Below are 25,283 nucleotides of genomic sequence, written 5' to 3' on the forward strand. Positions count from 1 at the left end.
AAAAATACCTTGAGAATCTATGACTGAAAATATCTGATCCAGATCTGGTGGAGGGTGGCACATGCCTTTTGTTCCAGCACTTGGGAGGCAGAGGCAGGCAGATCTCTGAATTAGAGGCCAGCCTGCTCTACAGAGTGAATTCCTGGACAGCCAGGGCTATCTAGACGAAACCCTGTCTTGAAAAACCAAAAGAAAAGAAGACAAGACAAGAAAATATCCAAATTAGAGTTTAGGATCCTCCCAATTATTAATGCATGTATTATTAATGCATGTTTTTATTTCTTATGCTCACCTGGAATATGCTGTTGTATGCCTTTAGGACTCTTCAACTCTATCAGTAACCCAGACAGTATTTAAAAAAAAAAAAAAAGTTCAGGCCTAGGAAGATGTCTCTGTGGGGTAAAGTGCTTTTTGCCCAAGTTTCAGGACTGGAGTTCAGACCCACAGAGAGCACCCAAGAGCCAAGCGGGTGTGGCAGCCCTCCTGGAACCTCCAGTGCTTGGGAGACAGAGCCAGAAAATCTGAAGAGCAAATTGGCTGGGAGAACTACCCACAACGTTGAGGTGGGGAGACACCTTGCCTCAGTATATAAGGTGGAGTGTAATGGAAGAAGACACAGTGTGGGACTCAGTCCTCCACAACAGTGCACCAGCAATTGAGGACACTTGACGTGGATCTCGGGCCTCCAAAAGCAGCCGAGCATGTGCACATATGTACCGTACCCCCGTCAAACAAACACGCAGACACATATTTCTTTCAATCCAGCCTATATAGTGGTATATACCTATAATCTCAGCATGTAGGCGGTGAAGGCAGGAGGATCAGGATTTCAAGGCCAGGCTAGGATCCATGAGACACAAATCCAATCCTCTGGTGATCAGCTAGTCTTGATTACTTAGGAGCTGTTATGCTGTTTATGAGTTAGGAAGGCTGCTCCTGCCCTTCCTCTCCCTGGCTGTGCTGTTTGTCTTCTTCCAGGGACACAATGCCTTCATTAAGTCCCACCCGTCCTTGCCTCAGAGATGTCTCCTGGAAGCGATCACCTTTCCAGCTGCATTGCCCGCATTTATCATCACCCTTTGTTTGTGCTCTGTCAACCAGGTTTCAATTTATTTTGAATTCAGTTTATGATTAAAATTTAATGAGATCCAATCAAGTGCTTTTTTCCAAATCAAGCGGCCTCTGCAGTCTGATGGCAGCCTCCATTGTAACTGCTTGAGGCAAAGACACCCTGGCTTCCTTCTAGCGCTATACAACAGAGCACTGGAGGGGTGTGTCCAACCCTTCAGGTCAAGGTGAACGCTCTGAATCCTGCCCTCCCAAATACACAGCCTCAGTCTCAGTGCCGGCTCTTCGTTCCGCAGGCTCTAGGGCTGAACTGCTATTGGCCATAGGACCTCGAGAAAGTTCTTTAACCTGCCTGTACCTCAATCCCCCTGTTATAAAACAGAACCAACAGCAGTACCCGTCAACTCAGATCACAGTGAGAACTACATGAGTTACTATCTATAAAAATCCTTGTAACCATTTTAGGAATAACCACCATTCAGTGAAGAATAACAAAAGACAGGTCCGAGAGGGCAACCTTTCTTAGTCAGATCCATGTTATCTGGCTTACAGTTTGCCACACCAGCATAATCTTTATGTGCAGTTGGTAAAGTGTAGCCCTTGGGCTAAACGTAACCTACGAGGTCTTTCTAGTCTTAGCCCAGTGCCAAGAATCATTTTTATGTTAATTTACATTTTTTGGTTTTTAGTGATTTTTTAAAGTGTGTATGTGTGTGTGTGTGTGTGTTGGGGGGTGTAATATGCATGTGAGTGCAGTTGCCTATGGTGGCCAGAGGCAGCAGATCCCTCTGGGGTTGCAGTTACAGGTTGTTATGAGCCATCCCATGTGGGGATGGGAACAGAACACAGGTCCTCTGGAAGGGCAGGAGATGGTCCCAACCATTGAGCCATGTCTCCAGCCCCTATCCTTGTTTAAAAAAGAAGGAAGGAAGGTAGAAAGTAGAGAGGCATTAGGAGATGGCTCATGGATTAGGACACTTGCTATGCAAATACGAGGACCGAGCTCAAATCCCCAGCACACGTGGAAAGGGATGTGCATGCCTGTGTCTCTGTTGTCCCAGTGCTGGGTCGGGGACAGGTGGATCCTAGGACCTCACTTGTCAGAAAGGCTAGGGTCAGTGAGAGACCCTGTCTCAGAAGAGTAAAGTAAAAGCAGCTGCTCTGTCCTCTATGGGTGTGTGCGTGCACACACAGACACACACACTCACATACACACACATACACCTGCTCTCACAGTCACTCACACACACACTCACACACAAACACATACATGTGTAAGCACATGCCTACAAATGTGTACATATTTGTGCATATACCACACACACAGTGCAATACAAGAAAGAGACAATATATGACCCATAAAGCAGAAAGGATATACTATTTGGCTATAGGAAAAAGTTGCCAGCCCTGGATCACAGTGGCTTGTGGCAATTGCTAGGAATCCATAGGTTGATTTGCCTTCACCAAGCTCTTGTGTGGCTTTGGAAAAGCTCCTTTATGTGTCTTATTAAGGACTAGCAGAATGCTTCCTGATACCCTGCCTGTGGACCAGGGCCAGATAAGCTGATGTGAATCCAGTGTGGTGGGAGTCCTCTCATAGACAGCCACAGTCCCCATACGCCAGGAGGATGTGACACTCCCACTACCTGGTGTACCATGCAGGAGACAGCATCTAGAAAGCCAGGTGTCTTGCAGTGTGGAGCAGGCTCTGTGCTGGCCATGCTAGACCTCTTTAGCCTCACAACTATGGGACAGAGCTGCTAATCCTTTCTGTTTGTAGATGAGGCCCCGAGAAGCTAAGTAACTCTATTGTGGTCATAGCCTTCACTTACACAGCTGGTAGAGAAGCAATCAAAATCTAAAAGTCTGTACCCAGAAGCAGTTTAGTTCTGTGTAGCGGTTACTCCTGAGGAATACGGGTTGGTCCAGGGTAAGGCCACTTTAAGTCAGAACCACAGTGACAGGTTCAGTGACACTACTACTACCTGGTATACCTGCAGGGGACAGTGAACTTCGAGCATAGCATTAGGTCGGTTCACTTGTGTCCTGAGACAGTCTTGCTTTGCAAACAGGAAGGGGTAGGAAGCTATCTGATGGACATGCAAGAAGGGGGGCCAATATGAGCAGAAGGACAGAGGCCCTGATGAGATCATAAAGCTGCTGTGGAGACGAATGGCCTCCTTTCTGAGACGCTGTGAGTTAGGTATGGTATGCTACTGTAGGACATGGACGTTGGGGAAAGACCTGAGCAGAGCTCATGGCAGCTCAGGGATACTGGCTGAGCTGTGTACAGAGAAAGGCTGGAGAGGGCAGCATGAACAGTTCTGTGGGAGGGACACCAGGGGCACACATTGTCAGCAAGTATCAACTCTGGATAAGATCTTCTCTGCAAACCCTATCCTGCAGGGGTTGCGGGAGGGTAGAGGATATTGGCCTCAGACCTAGGAGGGGAAAGGAAAACTAGAGGTTTGGAAGCCATAGAGAAACTGACAGTGAGCTGAGGAGAATGAAGAGGGCTGGAGAGATGGCTCAGCGACTAAGAGGCCACTGCTCTTGTAGAGGACCCAGGTTCAGTTCCTAGCACCTCTGGGTTGGCTCACCGTCACCTGTAACTCTAGCTCTAGGGGACCCAATGTCCTCCTCTGACTTCTGAGGGCGCCAGGCACAGACATATATGCTGAAAAAAAAATACTCATACACATAAAAAAATATTTTTATTTTTTAGAAGGCAGAGATCTACATCAAGGCCAGCCTGGTCCAGGAAGTTCCAGAGCAGCCACGAATACATAGTGAGACCCTCTCTCAGAAAGAGAAAAGAGAAGAGGAGTCCAAATACAAGAGCTGGAAACCCAGCAAGCATAGCTCTCTGCCCATACACAGGGGGCGAGGGAAGCTGGGCCAAGACTGCTGTCTTTAAAGTTAGGGCAGAGGGCATGTGAGCCTGGCCCAGTGCCTAGCTGTGCCAGTTCACCATGGCAGCTGTTCGGTACCTAGCCTCCGTGTGCAGCTCAGGCCCAGCCCCAGCAGACACTACAGTCTTGGTTGTTTATGGGTTTTGTATTCTAAGGCGTTTACTGTCTCCTGAAGGTAGAGGTGGGCATTGTGGTTGGCACTGGTTCCTAACCTTTGTGAGCATCAGGTCAATGGTGGACCCTTCCCTGTACATTTCTGACAGAGAGATAGATACACACTCCATACTCGGTACGAATGAGAAAAGATGCAGACTCTCTCCCGAGAGATAAGCCGGATTCTCCTTTCGAGATGACATGCACACATATAATCTTACCATCACACAGAGCCACGTGGCACACTGTCACCTAATACGTTTGGCGCTGCCTCCGCTTCAGTCCATGTGGGGCTTGTTTAAAGGTGGGCTGTTCATTGTCTAGATACACAACACTTCAAACACGGAGCCATTCTGTTTTAAGTCTTTGCTCGTTGCTATCTTTATAGACTCCACTTGGAACAGTGTGCACACTTCTCTGTAGAGGAGAGTCTTAGAAGTAAAATTACTCTCTCAAAGGCCACAGACTTTTACAATGCTGATAGTAATGTCATTCCTCCTGGCAAAGCAAAGGAGAGTCTGTTTACCTGAGGCACTTAAGAATCAGACACAGAAGCCCAGCTGCATCACGGTCTATACGCTGGAGCCGGGCATCTGCCCTGGGAACTCCAGAGGAGTCCCAGCCAGAACCCCACCCACTAGGTTTCCTTGTGGGCACCCCCCTTCCTCAGAGTGGACCGCAATTTAGCAGGCATGTTCTAATTCTCCAGGACTGACAGTCAAGTCTTGGCTTCCCAGTTTTTTCTGAGCTGCCCCAGCAGTGCACGCTCCAGGGCTCCCATGGGCTGACCACCAGGCCTTCTGTCCACTCACAGGTCAGGGGCTTTCTCCCGAGGTCAAGGCTGGTGAGCAGGGATTTTCTATGTCAGTCTGGACTTTCCTTGAGCCAGGGACTGGAGTCCAGGCCACACCAGGGTGAGAGTCACGTGAACAAAACATGGAGCTAGCCTAGAAGAAAACAAGGAAAGTAGAAATGGTTAGCAGAGGTGAAACACTGGGTTGTTTTTTAAAAGAGTAATATTTTACATTTACTACAGTTAAAAATGAGTCTTTGATAAACCTCACCAATCTGTGCAGTTGCTCCCTGGAATAGCCAGGAAGGCTGGGCAGGGTTCACCATGTTCTGTCAGCTCTTAGCAGGGCTGGAGCTGGGAGGTTCCATGTCAACAAATGAGGGCTTTACTAACCCTGCCAGGGCCCATCCCGCAACAAAGTACTGCTCGGCGTAGACACAATCATGTGTTCAGTTAGCAAATCTTTACTGAGCATCTACTCTCGTGGGTCTAGGTGTTGAGTCTTGGTGCATCTAGAAGATGAGAACATTCTATCGTGAAATTAAATTTTGGAAACAAATGGGATTAAATATTTCCATTCTATATCTTTGTAGGGTGGTAATAATTTCGAGAGAGGAAGGAGAGATGGAAGCGGGTGGAGGCGAGGGGAGAGTGCAAACACTTTATAAGGGAGCCCAGGGAGACCTCACTGGGAAGATGACAGGTGAGGAGGGACCTCTGGAGAGAAAGGAAGGGAGGCACGAAGGTATTTGGAGGGAAGCGTATTCTAAGAGACAGCAACAAGTGCAAAGGCCCTGGGGTAGGATCCCTGTGCCTTCCTGTGTGCATTCTCTCTGAGTCGGATCAAGTGGCTGGCAGACATGACAATGCTGTCCCGGGCCTCAGGAACCACTTTGTTAAGATCTCATCCTCTTTCATTCAGTACTACTTGTAGACAGTTGACAAGCAGAAAGTTGTATGAGATTATGCTTGGGGTGGGGCTACTAACCTGGAGTAAGGACCCACTGTGTAGTGACCCATTGAGAATCTCAAGTGCCTGTTGTAATTTTATAGTCATTACTGTTGCTACAGTCTCACTGCGAGGGTTTTTGTTGCCAGGACAGGTTTGTTTACTATTATCTGAGGGGCCATGTCCCCCTTTACAGACCAGTTTTAAGTCACCTGAGATGGTCACACTTGTCACCTGTGATTTTAGCTTTCCTATAGCCCTTGAGCAAAAAAAGAGCCAAATCTGCAAGTTATTCTGTTGGTAGGAAGTACTTCCCAGATATCCATATTTGAAAACCCAGAGAAGGGATGGAAACATTTGCACCTGAATTGTTTGGAAATTGTGCAATGGAGGCGAATCACATGACATGAGCTGGCAGAGTGTCTTCTTGTTAGCTGGCTCGCTGTCCTTCTCCTCGCCCTCCCTCTCATCCGAGGGCTCACAGATAGATGCATGCAGATCATGCAGCCCTCAGCCACCCCCGAGAGGCTGCTTGTTTCCTAAGCAGCTGGGTTGGCAAGCATGTTGCATAGTGCATCCCATTTTGTAGCCATGGACAGAACTGTAAGGGTAATGTAACGGGAGTGCATTTAAAAATAATAAAAGGTGGAGCATTTTCTATCTTTTGGTAGGTTCTTAATCATTTTCAAAAGTTCTAATGAATTTAGACAGTGGGGTTTCTTCCAAGGGGCACACATGCCAGCCTGGAAAGGGGAGGCTGAGGGCAGCTGGAAGCTAAAGATATGCCCTGTGTGCCATGAGCTGATGAGAGGAGTGGTTTGCTCCTAGGCTTAAGTGATTCTCCTGCCTCAGACTCCTTAATAATTGCAATTACAGGCATGTGCTGACAGGCTTGTCTACAGGCATGCATGGTTTTCTGTAGACAGTTAAGCCCACTGGATAGAGACCATCGCTCTAGCTCAGTAGTTAGGGTGTTCGCCTACTATGTGAGAAGCCAACTGCCGGCCTACCTCTGAAAGGCAAACGGTATAGTGCAGGCTGTCTTCTTCCACTGGAGTGGGCACAGAGTGCAAGAGACAGTAAATTCCTATTCTCCAAAAGCTGACACAATAATCTATGTACCCTGTGACTTTAGGCACAGTATGCTCTCAGTAAATGTCCGTGGTTGAAAGGCTGCGTAGATCCAAAGTTGGAATTTAATGCTCTGCACACAGCCTTAGTCTCTCTAGTATTTGAAGTGTGCTATGTACAAAGGCCCTCTGTAGACTAAACCGCTGGGATTTCCCACAGATACCTGCTCTTTTATAGCGCTTGCTCTGAAACCTCCCGTGAACCCCCAGTGTCTCTACAGCACCCTATTTCCCAGGCTTCCCTTTATTTGCCCTACAGCTGGACATCACAGCAACTAGCTAATGATTAGACAAAGGAAGCACCCCCACCCCCACCACCATTGTGTTAACTCAATTTTAAGAGATAAAAGCAATATGGCTTGGATCAGGCGGCTCTAGGGGCTGAGGGATAGTTTAACAAGCCTTTGGTCTCGCTACCTTCATTGCGGGCACAGTGCCCAGAGGTAAATACATCCTCCAAATGACCCAAGTTGTTAAGTAGAAAATGTCACCATGACCTGTTTCAATGTGTTTTAAGCTTGTGCTTTCTTTTTTAAAGAAACTTGTTTAGTTTTCAATTAAGCAATAGCCATATGAAGTTAGAAAGAAAGTTCAAAAGGTAAAAGTCTTCCTCCCACTGCCCTCTCCTGCCCCAGTGTGGGGGCTGTGTCCGTCCGAGACGAGGTTATGCACCACCAGCAGATGCTGTCCTGCTTCTTTCTCACTTTAAAACCACGAGAAGCAACCAACAGCGTGCTCTGGAGACCGTCCTGTGTCAGCTCCTGGGGTTTTCATCCTCACACCCCAAGCACACAAGCAGCCCACTTCATGCCAATCAGTGTGAAGCCCACTTCAGCTCCTCAGTAGGTGGCAGTTGACTTTCACCCATGTTTTCCCCTTGCTGGTAAGCAATTCCTACCACAGACCAACTTCTGGTCATGTTTCTTCAACTGCCTTCCAGATAAAATATCTTAATAAGCAGAGTGCCTTTGCCTGCAGGGTAAGTAAACAACTTTATGTGACTGGGGCCCTGCGAGCACAATGCTGTCACACTACTGTTAATTTAAACCACATCCTGAACCAGGTCCTTTAAGGTCATAAAATGGGAACTCCAAGCACTGATCTATCTTCTGAGACTGGCATGTTTTCTCTTGTTTCAGAAACTAGAATGAACCGAAGCATTCCCGTGGAGGTTGATGAATCAGAACCATTCCCGAGTCAGTTGCTGAATCCGATCCCAGAATACTCTCCAGAAGAGGAATTGGAACCACCTGCTCCCAATACAAGGAACATGGCACCCAGCAGCTTGTCTGTGCTCCAGTGCCCTCCCCTGAAACTCGCAAATCACCAGCCTGTGTCACAACAGGTCACCTGCCTGCGAGCTAAAGTCCTAGAGGAAGGTGAAGCCAGTTTCTTTAGAAGGCACCCTGAACTTGGCAAAGATATTTCCTCATGCTCCTCTGGAGCCAGCGAGCCTGAGTCTGAGCTTGGAGCCCTCCCTCCAGAGCATCGGTTCACACTTATGGAAAAACGCAATAGATGGCTGGGATCTCGGCTTTCAGCAGCTTCTCCTGACACTGGCCATGAATCAGACAAATCAGACCCAAGTTTACCTAATGCTTTGGCAGACTCCCTCAGTGGTGGCCAAGAGATGATGCCCCGGCCCCGGCCCCGGTCTGGGCCCCACAGACACAGGGCAGCCCCAGATGTGCCCACGATAGACACTGGCTATGATTCCCAGCCCCAAGATGTCCTGGGCATCAGGCAGCTGGAGAGGCCATTGCCCCTCACTTCCTCATGTTACCTGCAGGACCTCCCTGGGCCTCTGAGGTCCAGGGAATTGCCACCTCAGTTTGAACTTGAGAGGTATCCAATGAACGCCCAGCTGCTGCCGCCCCATCCTTCCCCACAGGCCCCATGGAACTGTCAGTACTACTGCCCCGGAGGGCCCTACCACCACCAGGTGCCACGTAAGTTATCCTTACCGCTTCTGGACGTTCCGGACTAGGACTGAGGAAACGAGACCTCACAACACTGCCAACGTCCAGAGACTAGCAGTCGGGGAGTGTTCTCTGGTGCAGGCCTTTGCATGAGCAAAGGGACCTTAACAGTGCATTTTGTTAGCCAAGGCCTGCCTCACTTGAATCTCTAGGAAACTTAGGACAAAGTGGATCCCCAATTGGAGCACATTGAGACATGCCTCTAGACAGAGAGAAGATCCTAGTGAGTTCTAGAAAATTCGTTTGTCCTAGTTCTTGGCGCTTCTTCCTGGGTTCTTCCTTTTCCTCTCCCTTCCCTGTCACAGTTGGCAGAGGACGTGGACGGGGCCTGGCGCCTGCTGAGTGCCAGTCACAGCACAGGTGTGCTGGATTTCTTACCTATGAAACGCTGAGAACTAAACTTTGGTAAGGCAGATGTTGGGTTTAGTTCTCAACATTTCCAGGTTAGTTTAAAAGGCTCTGAAATTCTACTTCTCCTTACGTAACGATGCTTTTTCTGGGCAGAACAGCAACGTGTGGGTAGTTTCCTCCAAATGAAATATGCGCAGACGGTGGAAGGGGGCTATTTCCTTTACCCAAGGAGAAGTCCCTATTGTGGGATTGTTGATATATTTACTTCCAGTGAGCTTTTTAAAAAATCCTTTGCGTATGTACGTAATATAAAATAGGTTGCAGTGCTATTGAGTGTACTTCCAGCATTGTTTTAAAATGCTGACTTGGGCTAGTGAGATGGCTCAGTGATTAAGGGCACTTGCTGCCGAGACAGATACACCACGTAATGGAAGGATAGCCATTGTGCAAATTGTCCTCTGGCTTCTACAATGTGCACTGTGGCACCCAAACACACACACACACACACACACACAGATTAAAAGAGAAATGCAAAAAAAAAAATCAATGATACATTTTATGTAATGATGGATACAAAAATAAAACCTTGCACATACTTAGGGTATAAGATAATGAATACTTTTGTATATACTCTTGGTAAGAGCAGAATTGGATGCACTTCTGGAAGGCAGTTTCACTATTCATCAAAAGGGGATTCATACCCTTTGGCCAGCAGCCTTACTTTTAGTAATGTATCCAATAGAAACATCAAAGAAGCAAAAATGTATACAAACAGCATGTTATTAAAACACTGAGGGCAGGAGGGCAGGAGAGATGGCTCAGGAGCTCAGAGTACTCTGCCCTTCCAGTCAACCTGAGTTCAATTCCCACTACCCATGTCAGGCAGCTCATAGCTGCCTACATCTCTAGCTCCAGGGAGATCTGATGCCTCTGGCTTCTTCGGGCACCTGCTCTCAAAGTCCACAAACCCACATACTGGCTCACATGTTATTTATTAAAAAACAAAAACAAAAAACCACTTTGGGGTGGCTGGAGAGATGGTTCAGAGATTAAGAATACCGTCTGCTCAATCAGGAATATCAGAGTTTGGATCCCAGTACCCAAGTAACGCTAGCTCCAAAGGATCTGATGCGCTCGCTCTCTCTCTCTCTCTCTCTCTCGCTCGCTCTCTCTCTCTGATATGCACAAATAAATAATATTTTTAAAACATTGTATGAAAGTAAACAAGCCACTGCCAATTAATACTGGGCAGGAGCAGTAGCGATGATCTCTGATCTGAGAGTTAACTTGAGGATGCTGTGGAATGATGGGCTGGACAGAGGCTGTAGAGAGCCACAGTGCCTGGTCAGCTTCAGGTCTCTGGTAAACAGCCCATCCATTACAGGGTGGTCAGCTCCGGAGGTAACGGTGCTGTAGGGTTGACTTGACATTTTCCATTTATAATGAATGCATGGAGTCATAGCTCAACACAGGCTGAAGAGCACCTGCATGCCATGGCTTATTTATACAGTGGTCTACTGGCTCCGTATTGTGTGACATAAACACAGTGTATATGTTCTGACATAAAGAAGATTAAGGCGGGGGGAACAAGATACAGTGTTGATCCCTTATGTGTTTATTAGAAAAGAAATTACCTGTGTTTATATACACCTTTAAAAGTCCTGAAGGATTGTACTAACATGAGAGGAAGCCGGGAATTAGGAAGGACAAGGAAGAACTTACTTTTCCTTGTAATATTAATATACATGTGTTAATTTTTTATAACATTATTTCTATGATTAAAACAAATAAAAGTCGAAAGGAACAAATATGTCTAAAACCTGAGCTTGCCTTAGCTCACGTTGCATACCCTTGATCCTTGCTCCCGGGAGTCCTAATCAGAGGGATCAGGGTGGCCCAGTGCTTGTGGGGGTTTCTGCTAGGTACTGTGGCCCTGGAATATTAATGAAGTGCCCAGCAGGGCATCAAGGACTCCCAGGAGGTTGCTGTGAGGACTAAATGAGATAATGCACTAAAGGCTCTAGCAAAGAGGCTGGCAGCAGCAAGCCCCAGCACGAGCAGTTCTTAGCTTTGGATCCTGCAGCCCAGCCCTGTGGAGGAAGCCTTCACTTTCAGATCCCTCTTTGCTGGCACGGATTTTAGACATTCAGGACAGGGATACAAATGCTTAGTTTCATGTCAGAACTATAACTGCACTTAATTGCCAACAAAAGCACTTCAGAAGAGCTGTTCACCTGACAGAGGCTATGCAGTGGGAACCAGGGCCACGGGGTTCTGCTGCTGCGCTTTGGAAGAGCAGTGCCTCCTTGCCTGTTAATGAACATATAAATAAATAATGATCACCATGTAAATGGTGTTTCTTCACACTTTGCAAGTTAAAGCAAAAGTAACGTTACTGGTCATCCTTTTCATGTTAAAAAAAAAAAATCCAAAGCAGATGAAAACAAGAAATGTTTTCCTCACTAAAGCTCCAGGAGAAGTCGTTCTTTGTTGTCTGAGAACCTTTCCTTCCACTGAAGGTCAGCAGATGAAGCCTGAGCCCTTATGTTTCATACAACTTTTGCTTCCTTTATTAAGGCGGCAGAATATGATAACATGATAGGTACATGCTCCCATGGACACAGGCACACATACATATACACACACCTCACACACATGTATGCACACACACATGCACACACACAGAGATAGTTCGTGAGACTGTATGCTAAAATGCATTTACAATTAAAGCAGGGAACACTACGCCAGATGGAAGAAACGACAGAGGAAGGCGTTGCCTTGCTGGAGCCACAGCTGCTTCCAGCTGTGGGAGTTCATCTAACAGTTTATGTTGGCCATTTTGCTTCCTGGCTAAACTGATCACATTTCATCGTGATGTTTTTTGACAACTTGAAAATCAGATTTTTATTTCCTCCCTCATAAGCTCTTTTACTACCATCTTAATAAGGAAGAAAAATGCTGACGGTTTTTCCTGATACACAGAAAACCTCATTTAAGGCTTGGTTTACAATTCCAAGTGGTCAGAGCCCAGTGACATGAAGACTGTTTGTACTGGAGCCAAGCGGCTCACGAGACTGACAAACAACAGGCGGTGCTGGGCGCTCATTTAGCACGGTGCAAGATTTCCATCGGCTGTTTTCATGTTGTGCTCAGCACCCACCGCCTCGGAGCGGAGGAGTTACTCGCTAGCAAGTCATTTGTCTGTCACATCACCCACCTTCCATCTCCTACAGAGAAAACTCTCCTGATGGAATTTTAGGCTCAGGAGACAAGCCGGTGGGAAGCTATTTTTGAGCAGCAATTCTCAAGTAGGTGGCTCCTGATTTATATGCCTCGCCTTCTCACACACTGACTAGTGTGGGTTTGTGTTGAAAAACAGACACCTACAGACACACAGATTTCTCTCTGTCTCTGTTTATCTTGCACTGCATAAGGGAACTGTCTCATTTTTATCTTTGCTCACTATGTGCCTGGGAGTAGAGGTTCTATAAATATTTGTTGAATGAATGAAAAGAAGGCTCTACCTTCTGGGGAAAGGAGAAACCTCTCTGTAATCATTGGTAGAGTCTTGGTGACATCAAGTCTTTGAAAGCCATCTTTAATTGTGTAGCAGGGAAAGAAAGAAGGAAGGAAAATGAACTTGTAAATAAAACATGCCCATTCATTTATCAGTTTATTTAGTGCTGTGTACTGGGCACTACCTAATGTCAAATACAGCACACAAGCAGAGGAGACAGAAAATAAATAAAAATATGCATATAACACAAAAAAGCATATATGCTATAAAGAAAATGCCAGGGGTTGGAAAGGCTATTAATAGGCACGCAGGCAGATAGGGTCTCATTTGACAGACAGTTGAGCTGAAAGCTAAGGAACGAGAAGGTCAAAGAATCAAAGAGACTGATGTTGCTATGGTGCTAAGAACAGAGGCCATGAGGGCAGAGAGAGTGATAGCCCAGAGCAGGAAGGATGCAGAGCATGGGGAGGCATCTGTATCCCATTCTGAACTAAACCACTCTCTCTTGGAAACGGAAGCTCCGACTCTCCAGTCCTGAGAGCACCTAGACCAGTACTCAGTGCAGCACGGAGCCAGAAAGGCCTGGCCACGCTAGTGGAACAGGAGGATTATAGTTTGCGCAGTGAGGCCAGGCAATCTGGCTCAGTGGGTAAGGGTGCCTGTCAGTAAGCCTGATCCCTGATGCACTCCTGCGACCCACAGGGCAGAGAGGACCAATCCTCACAAGTTGTCTTCTGACCTGCAAGCATGCAGAGGTGTATGCACTTGTGCACATAGACCCAGTGAATGAAAACATAAAACAGACAAACAAGAAAAACAACATAAAACTCAAGCAATGAAGAGATGGTTATTTACCTAATAAACAGACTTTCTAATTTAACAACTAGCCAAATGTCCAGGCAAAACGGCCCAGGTTCCACACATAGAAGGAACGGGTTCATTTCGGATGACCCTCTGATAGTCACTTTGTGTTTTAAACAAGAGGATGGCATGGAGGATTATATTGTTGACACCCCAAGAAGCAACAAGGTGGGCCACTTCGTCTGCTCATACGCACTGGTGTGACTTCTTATCACAGGTGGCTATTTCAGAAATGAGTTACGGCTCATCAAACAGCCCACGTGCTTAGCGATTTTAATGATACGATTTGTTGCTATGAGACAAAAACATGTTGTGCGGGGGAAGTAATCTGCTCGAAATCCTCTGCCCTCGATTCAAAGGCTTTTGATTAACAGCACGAACATCCGCCTTCTGGAACGGGAGCACACCCTGTGATTAGAGCTTTCGAGTCCCTTTAACGCGAATCAAATGTTATTAGGTACTCATTAATGGATACGGGGAGCAAAAAATGGCTCCAAAGAGTGAAAACTTCACTTGAGTTTCACTTTCAGCATCTCCCTTGGAAAAGCTTTCAGGGCCCTGCCAGTTTCTCCTCTCTGACCTTGTCTTTCTCGTTTCTGGAGGGCAAAACTGATTTCTAAAAGAGTGAACAGCAGACATGAAGCAGGCAGTACAGCAAAGCAAGACTTAGCAAGCAGGCTGCACAGTCCAAAATGGCTCCTGTTCTGTGCATAAGCTGCCTGTGTTACTAACTGCTCAGTCATTGAACACTGCCTCTGTAGCTGCACTTTGCTTGGTGAATGATGTCAAAAACTCCACCCACCCCGTGATAAGCGAAATAAACCAAGGGAGGGAGAGGCTAACGTGGTGAGGGCTGGGTCTCCTAGAACAGGTAGGTGATAGGGGTCATGAAGTTGATCTGTGAAGATTTAGGGCAAGATCTTTCTGAGTAGTGAAGATGGTAAGCTCAGATCCCAGAGGTGGTGACCAGCTTGGGGTATTCAAGATGAAGGTGGGCCATGATAAGCCCGTGGCAGTGTTGTGGGAGACAAGATCGATGGAGAGGGACCTGGTCACAGAGGCTGGATCTTAAGTGCAGTAGAGCCTGGCAGAATTGCAGCTTGAGCTGTTTCTCAATCCAAGCAGGCTAACCTAACGGAGAGCTGAGCTCTGGTCAGTGATGTGACTGCAGGATGGTTTTTCCGTTTTAGCCTGAGCAGTGGTAGCAACCTGCCTGGCTGCCCCAAACTCCCACTGGCAATCTAGACCTGGAATCTATCTGACCTGCTCTAGGAAGGCCATCAAAGCAAAACCTTAGTGGCAAACTTTCTCCTAGACCACAGAAATCTCCATGGTTCTGTCTCCCCATTCTTAGAGGCCCCCTCAAGTCCTGGTTGCCTTTATCAGCCCCGTGTTGGGACAAGCCTGGGCAATCCCTTTCTTCTCCTTCCTTCCCTCAAACATTCTGTTGGCAATAGTTAGGGCTTACCAATAGCAGGACAGGGGTCATTGTCAAAGCTAGTAGACAGTCTAGGTTGGAGGGTCACAGTCACTTTCTGCAAGAGGAAAAAAAAAATGGTAGAAAGGATACAGCTGATATAAGGGTCAAGGCACACAATGAAATGGCTCCAGGGGATTTGGCCAGGCCTGAGAGTCTAGTAGCCCTAGTAAACTGCCAGGGTCACCCAACCAACCCGAGTCCAGACAGTGGGGACCTAGAAACAGACACACTAGTCAGGTCCAGACAGTGGGGACCTGGAAACAGACACACTAGTACACATACATCGGTGCTTGCTCTTCTGTGCTGGAGGCTGCCACTCCCCTGAACAAGCCTTTAAAGTACGCAAGTATTCTTATGCATACCAAACACAGGACAGTGCCATTCTCCCTATTCCTGACCCTGCAGGGTGAATCCTAACTGTGCCACTTCTAGGTTCTTTGCCAGTTTATTTCTCTGTGTCTCCCTCATATATGTTACACTGGCAGGCAAACAGAACTAATACTATAAGTCAGGCGAGGATTTAAAACCAGTGACAGTTTTTTAAACAAAAAATGCTTTCTATGGCCTTAGTGATTATGTTTCCTGGCTCATTATGCTTCTGTGCTGAGTAGAAGCGACAGCGTGGGTCACGAGGAGCTTCTCTCAGCCCATGTGCCTGCACCTCTCAGGTTTCCCAGCTTCCCCTCTGGCCTGTGTAATGCCCTCATAGCCCCACCCCCACCCCCACATCTCTCCTCTGCATTTTTTTTTTCAATTTTTCATTTTATGTCTGTGTGAGTATGTGCCAAAGGCCACAGGAGGGTGCTGGGTCCCCAGGAGCTGGCGTTACAGGTCATAGTGTGCCTCCTGACATGGGTGCTGGAACCAAACTCAGATCCTCTAGAACAGCAAGTACTCTTAACTTCTGAGGCATCTGTCCCAGCCCTGAATTTTTCTTTATTTCTCTCTCTTAGTCAGCTAAGCTGGCCTTCTCTTGGAACCCTGTTGCTCTGGGGGCGTCCTAGGACCAACTTTCTCCCAGGTTACATATTCACATTGGGTTGGTTCCTGCCAGCTTGGCTTTACTCTAATAGTTGCTCTTTAAATTTAATTAATTGATATTTTTATGTTTATGTGTGTGTTCATGTGTGTGTGTGTGTTTAGTAGTTGTGGGGAGCACAGTAATTTTGTTGTTGTTTGACTGTTTTTAAGACAGGGTGCCAGTATGTAGATCAGGCTGGCCTTGAACTCACAGAGATCTGCTCCCAGATCTGCTGGATGTAGCACATCCAGCCCAACATGTAATCTTAAGTCTATCATACTTAGGCACGAAGGTCTGGATATTAGGAACAGTGGTGCCAGAGAGGCTCTTCATGGTTGTATTATTCTAAGTATTTTATTAGAACATGACTTAAATTTTTTTTTGACTTTTCTAGTTAGAATGTCAAACATGTGATTTCACAGATGTTTTTACATAGAAAAGAAGTGTATCAGTTTCATGAATATTAAAAAGTAGTTAGTAGTACAGAAATATGACAAATACTATGGAGGCGGCTACTCTCTGGTCCCCTCAGTGGCTATTGGGAGAAAGTTGTTCAGCGAGCTTGCATGTCTTTCGCTTGAAGGAGCTGGGGTCCACCTCTGCTCCTGTTGTGTTCACAGATGGCCATGGCTACCCTCCAGCAGCAGCCTACCAGCAAGTCCTCCAGCCTGCTCTGCCTGGGCAGGTCCTTCCTGGGGCAAGGGAAAGAGGCCCACGCCCTGTGCAGAAGGTCATCCTGAATGACTCCAGCCCCCAAGACCAAGAAGAGAGGCCTGCACAGAGAGACTTCTCTTTCCAGAGGCTCCCAAGGTATGGGTATGGCAAGACACCCTCCCCCGCAACCCCACCACCCCCTCCCATGAAAAGGATGTGGCTGCAACAAAGAAGCATGGAGGGTCTCTGTAGGCCCGCCCCCAGGTCAGTGCAGCCACAGTGAGAGGCCCAATATGGACTGTTCAGGTTGGAGCACAATAGGAAGTGGTTGGCAGGGCGCTCCTTTTGCCCTCAACGTTTGGCTTCTTGTTAGTTTCTTGTGTAACAAGACCATCCATATGAGCTGATCTCTCTTATGCCTCTTCCAGAAAAATAATGCTGGTTTTCAAAACGCTGTCTAACCGTTTGTTTTGGTCTGTTTCCCATTGCTATAAGAAGCTATTTGAAGCTGAGCAGTTAATGAAAGTTTATTTCATTAGTTCAAAGTTCCAAAGGCCCATCTTGGCTCTGCCACCATCAGGGAAGATAGATCACGGCAGGTTTATGAGGTGGAGGGAAGATGGTGTGAATGATGAGGGACAGATCAACAAAGAAGCAAGCTCCCCTTCCCCTTTCCTTTTCTGAGTTAATTCATTTGTGTACAGGAGCTAACAATGTAGTTTTTCCTACCTTCAAACTCACACTGTGTTGCCCTTGCTGGTTACAAAGTAATTATCCTCCTGAGTCGCCCTCACAAATAGAGTGTACCACTGTGCCAAACTTTGGACTTACTTTCTGTTGTTTTGCTTTTTGTGGTTTTCTTTGTTTTGTTGGAGACAGGGTTTCTCTGTGTAGCCCTGGCTGTCTTGGAATTCTTTTTGTAGACCAGGCTGACCTTGAACTCAGATCTGCCTACAACTACCTCTAACCTTGAGTGCTAGGATTCGATGTGAGTCACCGTACCCAGTCCTAAAATAAACCTTTCTTTGAAAAACAGATTTATAAGAGAGTTGAAAGGTACTGCATAGCAGATGTTTCTATAGCACCAGTTTAAGCCTGTTCTGGTACCCCTGAGTTATATTTTAGTGTACCAAAGAATGTTTAGCTAAGGAGCGGATTCTCCTACCACTAATCTGAAGGGGAACTTTAACACCAGAAGTTTCCTTCCACTAATCGAATGATGCTCTTTATATGTGAAAGGTTTTGAACATCATTGCTTTAGTTATGATTACTACTGCTGCGATAAAACACCATAACCGAAGCAAGCTGGGGAGGAAGGGGTTTGTTTGACTTACATTTCTGTATCATTCAAAGGAATCAGGGCAGGAACTCAAACAGTGTAGGAACCTGGAGGCAGGAGCTGATGCTGAGGCCATGGAGGGGTGTTGCTGACCAGCTTGTTCATCATGGCTTGCTCAGCCTGCTTTTTTATAGAACCCAGGATCACCAGCCTAGGGATGGCACCACCCACAGTGGCTGGGCCTTCCCCATCAATCACTAATTAAGAAACTGCCCTACAGTCAGACCTAATGAAAGCATTTTCTTACTTGAGGTTCCCTACTTTTAGGTAATGCCAGTTTGTGTCCAGTTGACATAAAACTAGCCAGTATTAATTATTAAGGCCTTAACATTTCTTTATCAAACCAGTAATCATCTTTTGTAACAATAAAACAAGTTTGTGTATTAAAGGATTTAATATAAATAACATGGAAATGAATCTCTAGTAGCTGAAAGTATGTTTTAGAGGCCTCATTTGCTCAATATTTATGAAAACATAAGATAAATAACTTCCCTAAACATTCTCATGTAGTTGAGGTTTTGTGATTTTTTTTTTTTTTTCCGAGACGGGGTTTCTCTGTGTAGCTCTGGCTGTCCTAGAACTCACTCTGTAGCCCAGGCTGGCCTTGAACTCAGAAATCTGCCTACCTCTGCCTCCCAAGTGCTGGGATTAAAGGCGTGCGCCACCACGCCCAACTGTGATTTTTTTTTTTTTTAAGTTCTAATATTACATAAGATCTTAAGACTTTTAAATTACTTTGGGGTAAATAAGTAAAAGCCTATTAAAGTTAGATATTCACAGACTTATATCATAACATTAAAATTTTACAATTTGAAACTACTGAAAATATAAAACAAATGACTACCATGGCCTCACTCTCCTGACTTTAACACATTTCCATATTTGCCTCCAATTTTTAAAAAGAAACAAAACATTACAGGTCTAGTTTTAATTTCCATATGAGAAGTATGTTACAGGAGTGACGTCGTTCCAGCCGTAGTGCCTTCTCATTCTTCACTCACTCCTCTCTGGGTGTGTGCGCCTGCTGCCACACACAGCACAGAGGACAGAGCACGTGAGGATCTGGGTCTCTCCTTCCACTGTGGGTCCCAGGGATGCAGCCCAAGACATCAGCCTTGACAGCACTCACCTCTGTAGCTCCACAATCTGACTTGTCACCTGCAGCTGTCTTAGGCAGAGGGGATCGGGCGCTTATAGAATTGGAGCCTATCGAAGGTCAGAAAATGCTCCAGGGAATGGAGCCTCCTCTTCCAGCACCACTGCAACTGATGCAGATGGCGGGGACTTCTCGACTGGCCAGTGCTACAATGGCAAATGAGAGATGCCACCCCTGTCCTTAACATCCAGGGATGCTGGGTTCTCTGCAAAACACATACACCTGTGACTGTGTGCCAGTAGAAATCAGAGAGGTGGCAGAAACAATAGCTGTGTTTCTATTGTTTTCTAGAACTCACACAGGAGGGCCTGCAGTTTTTCTTCCCCTCAGCATGACACACACAGGAATGCCAGCAGGCATCATAATAGAAATGCCATGTCACCAGTCAGATTTTTCACTTACAGAGTAACAAAAGAAATACTTTCTTAAATTTTTGATTTTATTAATTTTACATCCCAACACCAGTTGCTCTTCCCAACGCCCCCAGTCCACTCCTCTCAATTCTCTTCAGAAGAGGGCCAGCCTCTGTGGAAATCAACCTGCCATGCCATGTCAAGTTGCAGAAAGATACAGCCTCTTCTATTAAGGTTAGACAAGTCAGCCAAGGAGGGAGGAAAGTCCCAGAGGCAGGCAACAGAGTCTGAGGGAGCAGTCCCTGCTCCCACTGTCAGGAATCCCACAAGAAGATCAAGCTACACAACTGTTACATATGTGTGAAGGGCCTAGGTGAGTCCCAATTAGGCTCCCTGGTTGGTGGTTCAATTTCTGTGAGCCCCTATGGGCCCAGGTTACTTGATGTGTGTGTGTGTGTGTGTGTGTGTGTGGAGGGTGGGGTTGTGGTGTCCTTGACCCCTCTGGCCCCTACAAGCCTTCCTCCCCCTCTTCCTTGGATTACCCAAACTCCACCTAATGTTTGGGTGTGGGTCTCTGAATCTGTTTGCATCAGTTGTTAGGTGAAGCCTCTCTGATGATAATTGAGCTAGACACCAATCTATGAGCATAACAGAATATGATTAGGAATAATTTCTTTGACTTTTTTTTTTTTGCCATTGCTGTTTGGTTCTAATATAGGTTTCGGGGGGTGGGGGTGGGGTATGGTTCCTGGCCTTCGGGGCAATGTCAGAGGTAGGATTCCCTCTCATGGCATGGGTCTCAATCTGGACCAGTCATTGGTTGGCCACTCCCACAATTTCTGTGCCACCTTTACCCCAGCACATCTTGTAGGCAGGACAAATTGTACCTTGAAGGTTTTGTGGCTGGGCTGGTGTCCCAACTCCTCCACTGGAAGTGTTGCCTGGTTACGGGAGAGGGCCTGTTCAGGCCCCATATCCCCCGTTGCTAGGAGTTGTAGCTAGGGTCACCCTCACTTATTCCTGGGAGTTTCTATTGCCCTAGTGCATCCCAGCGATGGGCTCCCATGCTCTTCAAGTTGTCTCTTCAGGACTCTCTCCCTCTGTCCTCCCACCAGATCCCTCCTGTTCCTGTCCCCACCCCTGTCCAGTTCCCTTTCCCCATCTACTTGAGATGTCTGTTCTGATTCCCCTTCTCAGCGAGATTCATGCACCCCTTTCTTGAGCCATCCTTGTTACCAAGAGAAATGCTTTTAAACCTACATGGCAAAANCCTTGTTACCAAGAGAAATGCTTTTAAACCTACATGAAAAAAAAAAAAAAAAAAAAAAAAAGAGAAAGAAACAAAAAACTTTTGAAACACAATCAAATGTTATCCCTCCCGAGCTAAAAGCTGTGTCTTTTTATCTGCAGCCTTTACTATTAGCTTTCTATGTCACCCATCACGCTATTTTGTTTTGCTGGTGACCTTGTCTGACCTGTACATGGGATTTATTTTCCCAATTAGACAGACCTTGAATAAAGAAATCAAATCCCTCGTCCCTCTTTTGACCCCTAGCACAGGTCCTCACATATGGGAACCAGCTGGCTTGGTTTTTTTTACAAAGGAAACTCCATGCCCCACCCCTCCATCTGTGTCAGATAAGAAGTTGAGGCAGAGGGGAGATCATGCATTGGAATGGTCCCACAGTTTGTAAAGTTTTTCTGTCTCCCCAAACTGCCTTTGTGATGAAGATAAAAATTTGCTGTAAACATACTCCCTTGCAGGGACCAGCTCTACCGCCTACCATCTAATGGAGTGGAAGCCCCTGAGGAGTCCTTGGACCTTCCTGCAGAGCTGAGACCACATGGTCCCCAGGCTCCATCCTTAGCTGCCGTGCCTAGACCCCCTAGCAACCCCTTAGCCCGAGGAACTCTAAAAACCAGCAATTTGCCAGAAGAATTACGTGAGTTGTTTGCATCTCGGCTTCTTCTTGTTGGGTTTCCTGCTCAGAGGGTTTGGCTTAGTCACCCATCCAGAATCTCAGCTATATTTTTATGTAGATAGTACAATTCACCTTTCCCCTTTCGCAGTGACCCTAAACTCAGAAGCAATGCTCCCAAACTGCTTACCACTGGATTTTCCTTAACACACAGGAAACAACAAACGCCGCCCATACTTCTTTCCTTCTAAATGATGCTGCTCGTCAGTGCCGTGCCCCTAGGCAGATGGATTGGTTGCTCACGTGGCACTGGGTAGAAACCTAGTGCCTCACTGTAAATTAGCAGCAGCTCTCAAGAACAAGGTCATTGTCTGCAGGAGTGAGCAGTCTTGTCTGAAAAAACAAAAACAAAAACTGTCTCATATCGCCCATACTGCTTCACACCCCGATGCAAACTCAAGAAATTTAGCTTTATTTAAAGAAATACTCCATTCATTGTCAGGCAGTGATTCGTTCCCCACATTTTGCTGCTAGAACCAGACATGCTGAAATATCACCAGAATGTTCTGAGAGTGAGGCCAGCTAGGATTCTTAGTTCCAGAAATCTTAAGCAATCAGTCACTACTTATGAATTATTATCTGCTAGAGAGGCTCGCTCTTTCCAGAACTGGGACACTCAGAACCAAGCTTAAGCCCTTTGCTTTGCTAATTGCTTTTGTTGAATCTCTACTTGAAGTCACTTCCAGCTCTGGAAGACTTCTATGACCATGATGACTATGGTTTTCATGCAAAAATTCTGTTTCTGAGGCACTTTAAAATCATATATACTTCAATTAAACAAAATATCTGAGTGGACAGACATGGGCTTACATGGCATACGGTCCCAATATTCTGTCATCTTATCTGGGAGGGGAGTCCTGCAATTATTATACATGGAGGTGGAAAAGGGCCACACCCTGCCTATTCGCCTGGTTGCTGGTTACTTCCACCATCACACACCACACACCACCTTCATTTGAGAGCTGTGTTCCCATTCGGAGCAGGCTAAGCACAGATAAATGCATACAGGCTCATCTTCTCTTCAGCATCTCTTAATCCTCTGCCTCGGGGTTTCTTGAGATTTTAACTGATGCATTCCACACTAAAAGGCAACATATAGAGATTATTCATCAACCACAGCAAACTGCTAGTGAAGAAATTTCTCCAATACTTTATTTAATCTGAGGAAACAGCGGTGAACAGTTCTGTCCATGGCTCCTTGCTGGCTTGTGAGGGAAGAGGCCGCCTGCAACACTGAACTGTCCTGAGGCACTGTGTCCCCCTTAAACCACTGAAGCTGCACTCACGTCTCTGATCTGGGCATCAGACTACTCCTGCTTCCTGACCTCTCTCCAAAATGAGCCGAAGGGGGCAGGGCAAGCAAACACGTCCTCTCCCACCCCCTACTTGGTCTTGTCAGGCGAGAGTTCAGGGCAGCAGAGAGCATCAAGAGATCAAAAGCAGGCACTGCTGGGTGGCCCCTTAGCAAGCCTAGCTTCTTAGCCTGCTGGGAGAGTATTTTCCTTGGGCACAGGGCCAAGTGTCTCTAAGAAACAAGGCAGTGGCTTGAGCTGAAGGCCACTTGGGCTGTGGGTGGTAACATCTGTGGTGTTCCAAAGACCCGCTAAGGCTTGTCTGAGCCTGCCCTTACTCTCCTGCCCCTTCTGTCTTCTGTTCACTCTGGACAGCATATACTTTCTTGGACAGCTCCCAGCCGGTCTCACAGAGGACAGCAACCCACACTACTACAAGCATAATCCCTTGGACCACCCTCCAGCACAACAGGCAATGCATACTACGTAGACTGGCTGTGTAGAAAAGAATAATTCGATTACTTTCAACAACTGTGAAAATTTTCTCTTAGGGAAAGTCTTTATCACTTATTCTATGGACACAGCCATGGAGGTGGTGAAATTTGTGAACTTTCTGTTGGTGAACGGCTTCCAAACTGCGGTAAGTACTTGATTCAAAGAGAAAAGCTCCACAATTCAGTCGGACACGATAGCAACAACAACAACGATAATGAAAAAGCATGAATAGCTGTTGTTTTAAACAGTTTCATTATTTATGTGATTATGAACTAAATGCTTAGGAGTTTAGATAATTGTTTTCTAGGTATCTATTTATTTCTTTGATGCTGAGAGTCAAGGCCAGGGCCTTATTCATACTAGACAAGTATTCCACCACAGTGTAAACTACCCAAAGTCTCCAACATTTTTCCTCCCCGAATCTATAATAGTGGTAATTCCCGCCGTGGGTCCTGCTGGCCCTAGCTAAAGGAAAGGCCTTGCTTTTCCTGCACTCTCTACCCTCTCCCTTTCAGCCATTAGCCACCAAAGTTCCTCCTTGGTACAGGAGGCTGCAAAGTCACCAAGGTAGCTGTACCAAAGCAGACCCCTCTGTTCTGTACTGGATTATGAGGTTTGAGTTAGAAACCTGAGTATCCCACTGTACAGGGCTGCCTTTCTACACCTTCTTTCAGGAGTGAAGAGTCTGTTCAGGGAAAACATGGCTTGGGCTAATTCACTCCCTACAGTCCACTGTAATCTTGGTCCAAAACCCTCAAGCACAGAATCTTTCTGTCTCCCTGCTAACCCGAGACAGCACAACTTAAAGCTGTGTACATTCTTCCTTAGGATAAACAAAATGCCGCAGGTTGTTACTCAGAGGACTGGCTTTCCTCAATCATAGAGCTTGCTTGCTTCCTGCCTGCCTGCCTTCCTTCCTTCCTTCCTTCCTTCCTTCCTTCCTTCCTTCCTTCCTTCCTTCCTAGAAGCCTCTCCTAGGCACGCAGCAGCAGTAGATTCCAGAGAGGAGTAAAAACCAGTAAAGTGGGGGTGCTGGAGGATAAAGAGGTTGCTTAGTGTTGTTCAACAGTTTTGGATTTTGTTTTGGTTGGTTCGTTTTTCAAGACAGGGTTTCTCTATGTAGCCCTGGCTGTCCTAGAATTCACTCTGTAGCCCAGGCTGGTCTCAAACTCACAGAGATCTGCCTGACTCTGCCCCCAAAGTGCTGGGACTAAAGGTGTGTGCTACCACTGCCTGGCTGTTAGTCGTTTTTATTTGAAGGGGTTTTTTCCCCTGTAATTCATTAAAAAATGAAAGTACCTAAAATTTTAAAGATATGCCTTCAATTTATGTAATCCAACTTCACAACTCTCTAGAATAATGTTTCACTTTCTCATTTCCAGAATAAGACAGTGCTAGGGCAACTGTGACATAAAAGCTGAGCCGTGAGCCGTGAGCCGTGAGGCAGCATACAAGAGCTCACTTTTTCCTTCTTCAAATATAAACATACGGATTCTGACTGCCCTGGAGAAGAGCCAGTTTTAACCTTTAAAAGCCTCTAATCAAGGCAATTCAGGGGGGATTTAAATGTACCCTTAACTCTTATCCTGTAGAAGCCTGTGTCTGTGAGCAGCTATGTGTTATACTTGACACATTTGGATCCTCTTTGTGAAATGGAGCAAAGAGTCATTTAAGGAGAATTTAATTAAAACAACAACAACAACAAGAGCATCAACAACAAGAGCAGCCACCGCAGCATACCGGTTTGGGTAGGTCTTAGGAAACCCTTAGGAAGAGTGCCATGTCCTGCCACCAGCAGGAC

General features: G+C 46.3%; 1 protein-coding gene across 2 annotated transcripts in view; it reads left to right on the forward strand.

Annotated features, from left to right (window-relative positions):
- Positions 1-25,283, forward strand: part of Traf3ip2 (TRAF3 interacting protein 2) — a 39,791-nt gene that overhangs the window by 3,906 nt on the left and 10,602 nt on the right. For both annotated transcript variants that reach the window (XM_021174989.2, XM_029482553.1), the window contains exons 2-5: positions 8,145-8,954; positions 16,835-17,024; positions 21,481-21,659; positions 23,539-23,627. In XM_021174989.2, the coding sequence (XP_021030648.1) occupies positions 8,153-8,954; positions 16,835-17,024; positions 21,481-21,659; positions 23,539-23,627 (1,260 nt within the window). In that variant the 5' untranslated portion in view covers positions 8,145-8,152. The remainder of the gene's footprint in view (positions 1-8,144; positions 8,955-16,834; positions 17,025-21,480; positions 21,660-23,538; positions 23,628-25,283) is intronic.

Source organism: Mus caroli, chromosome 10 (genome assembly GCF_900094665.2).
Source record: "Mus caroli chromosome 10, CAROLI_EIJ_v1.1, whole genome shotgun sequence".
Lineage (NCBI taxonomy): Eukaryota > Metazoa > Chordata > Mammalia > Rodentia > Muridae > Mus > Mus caroli.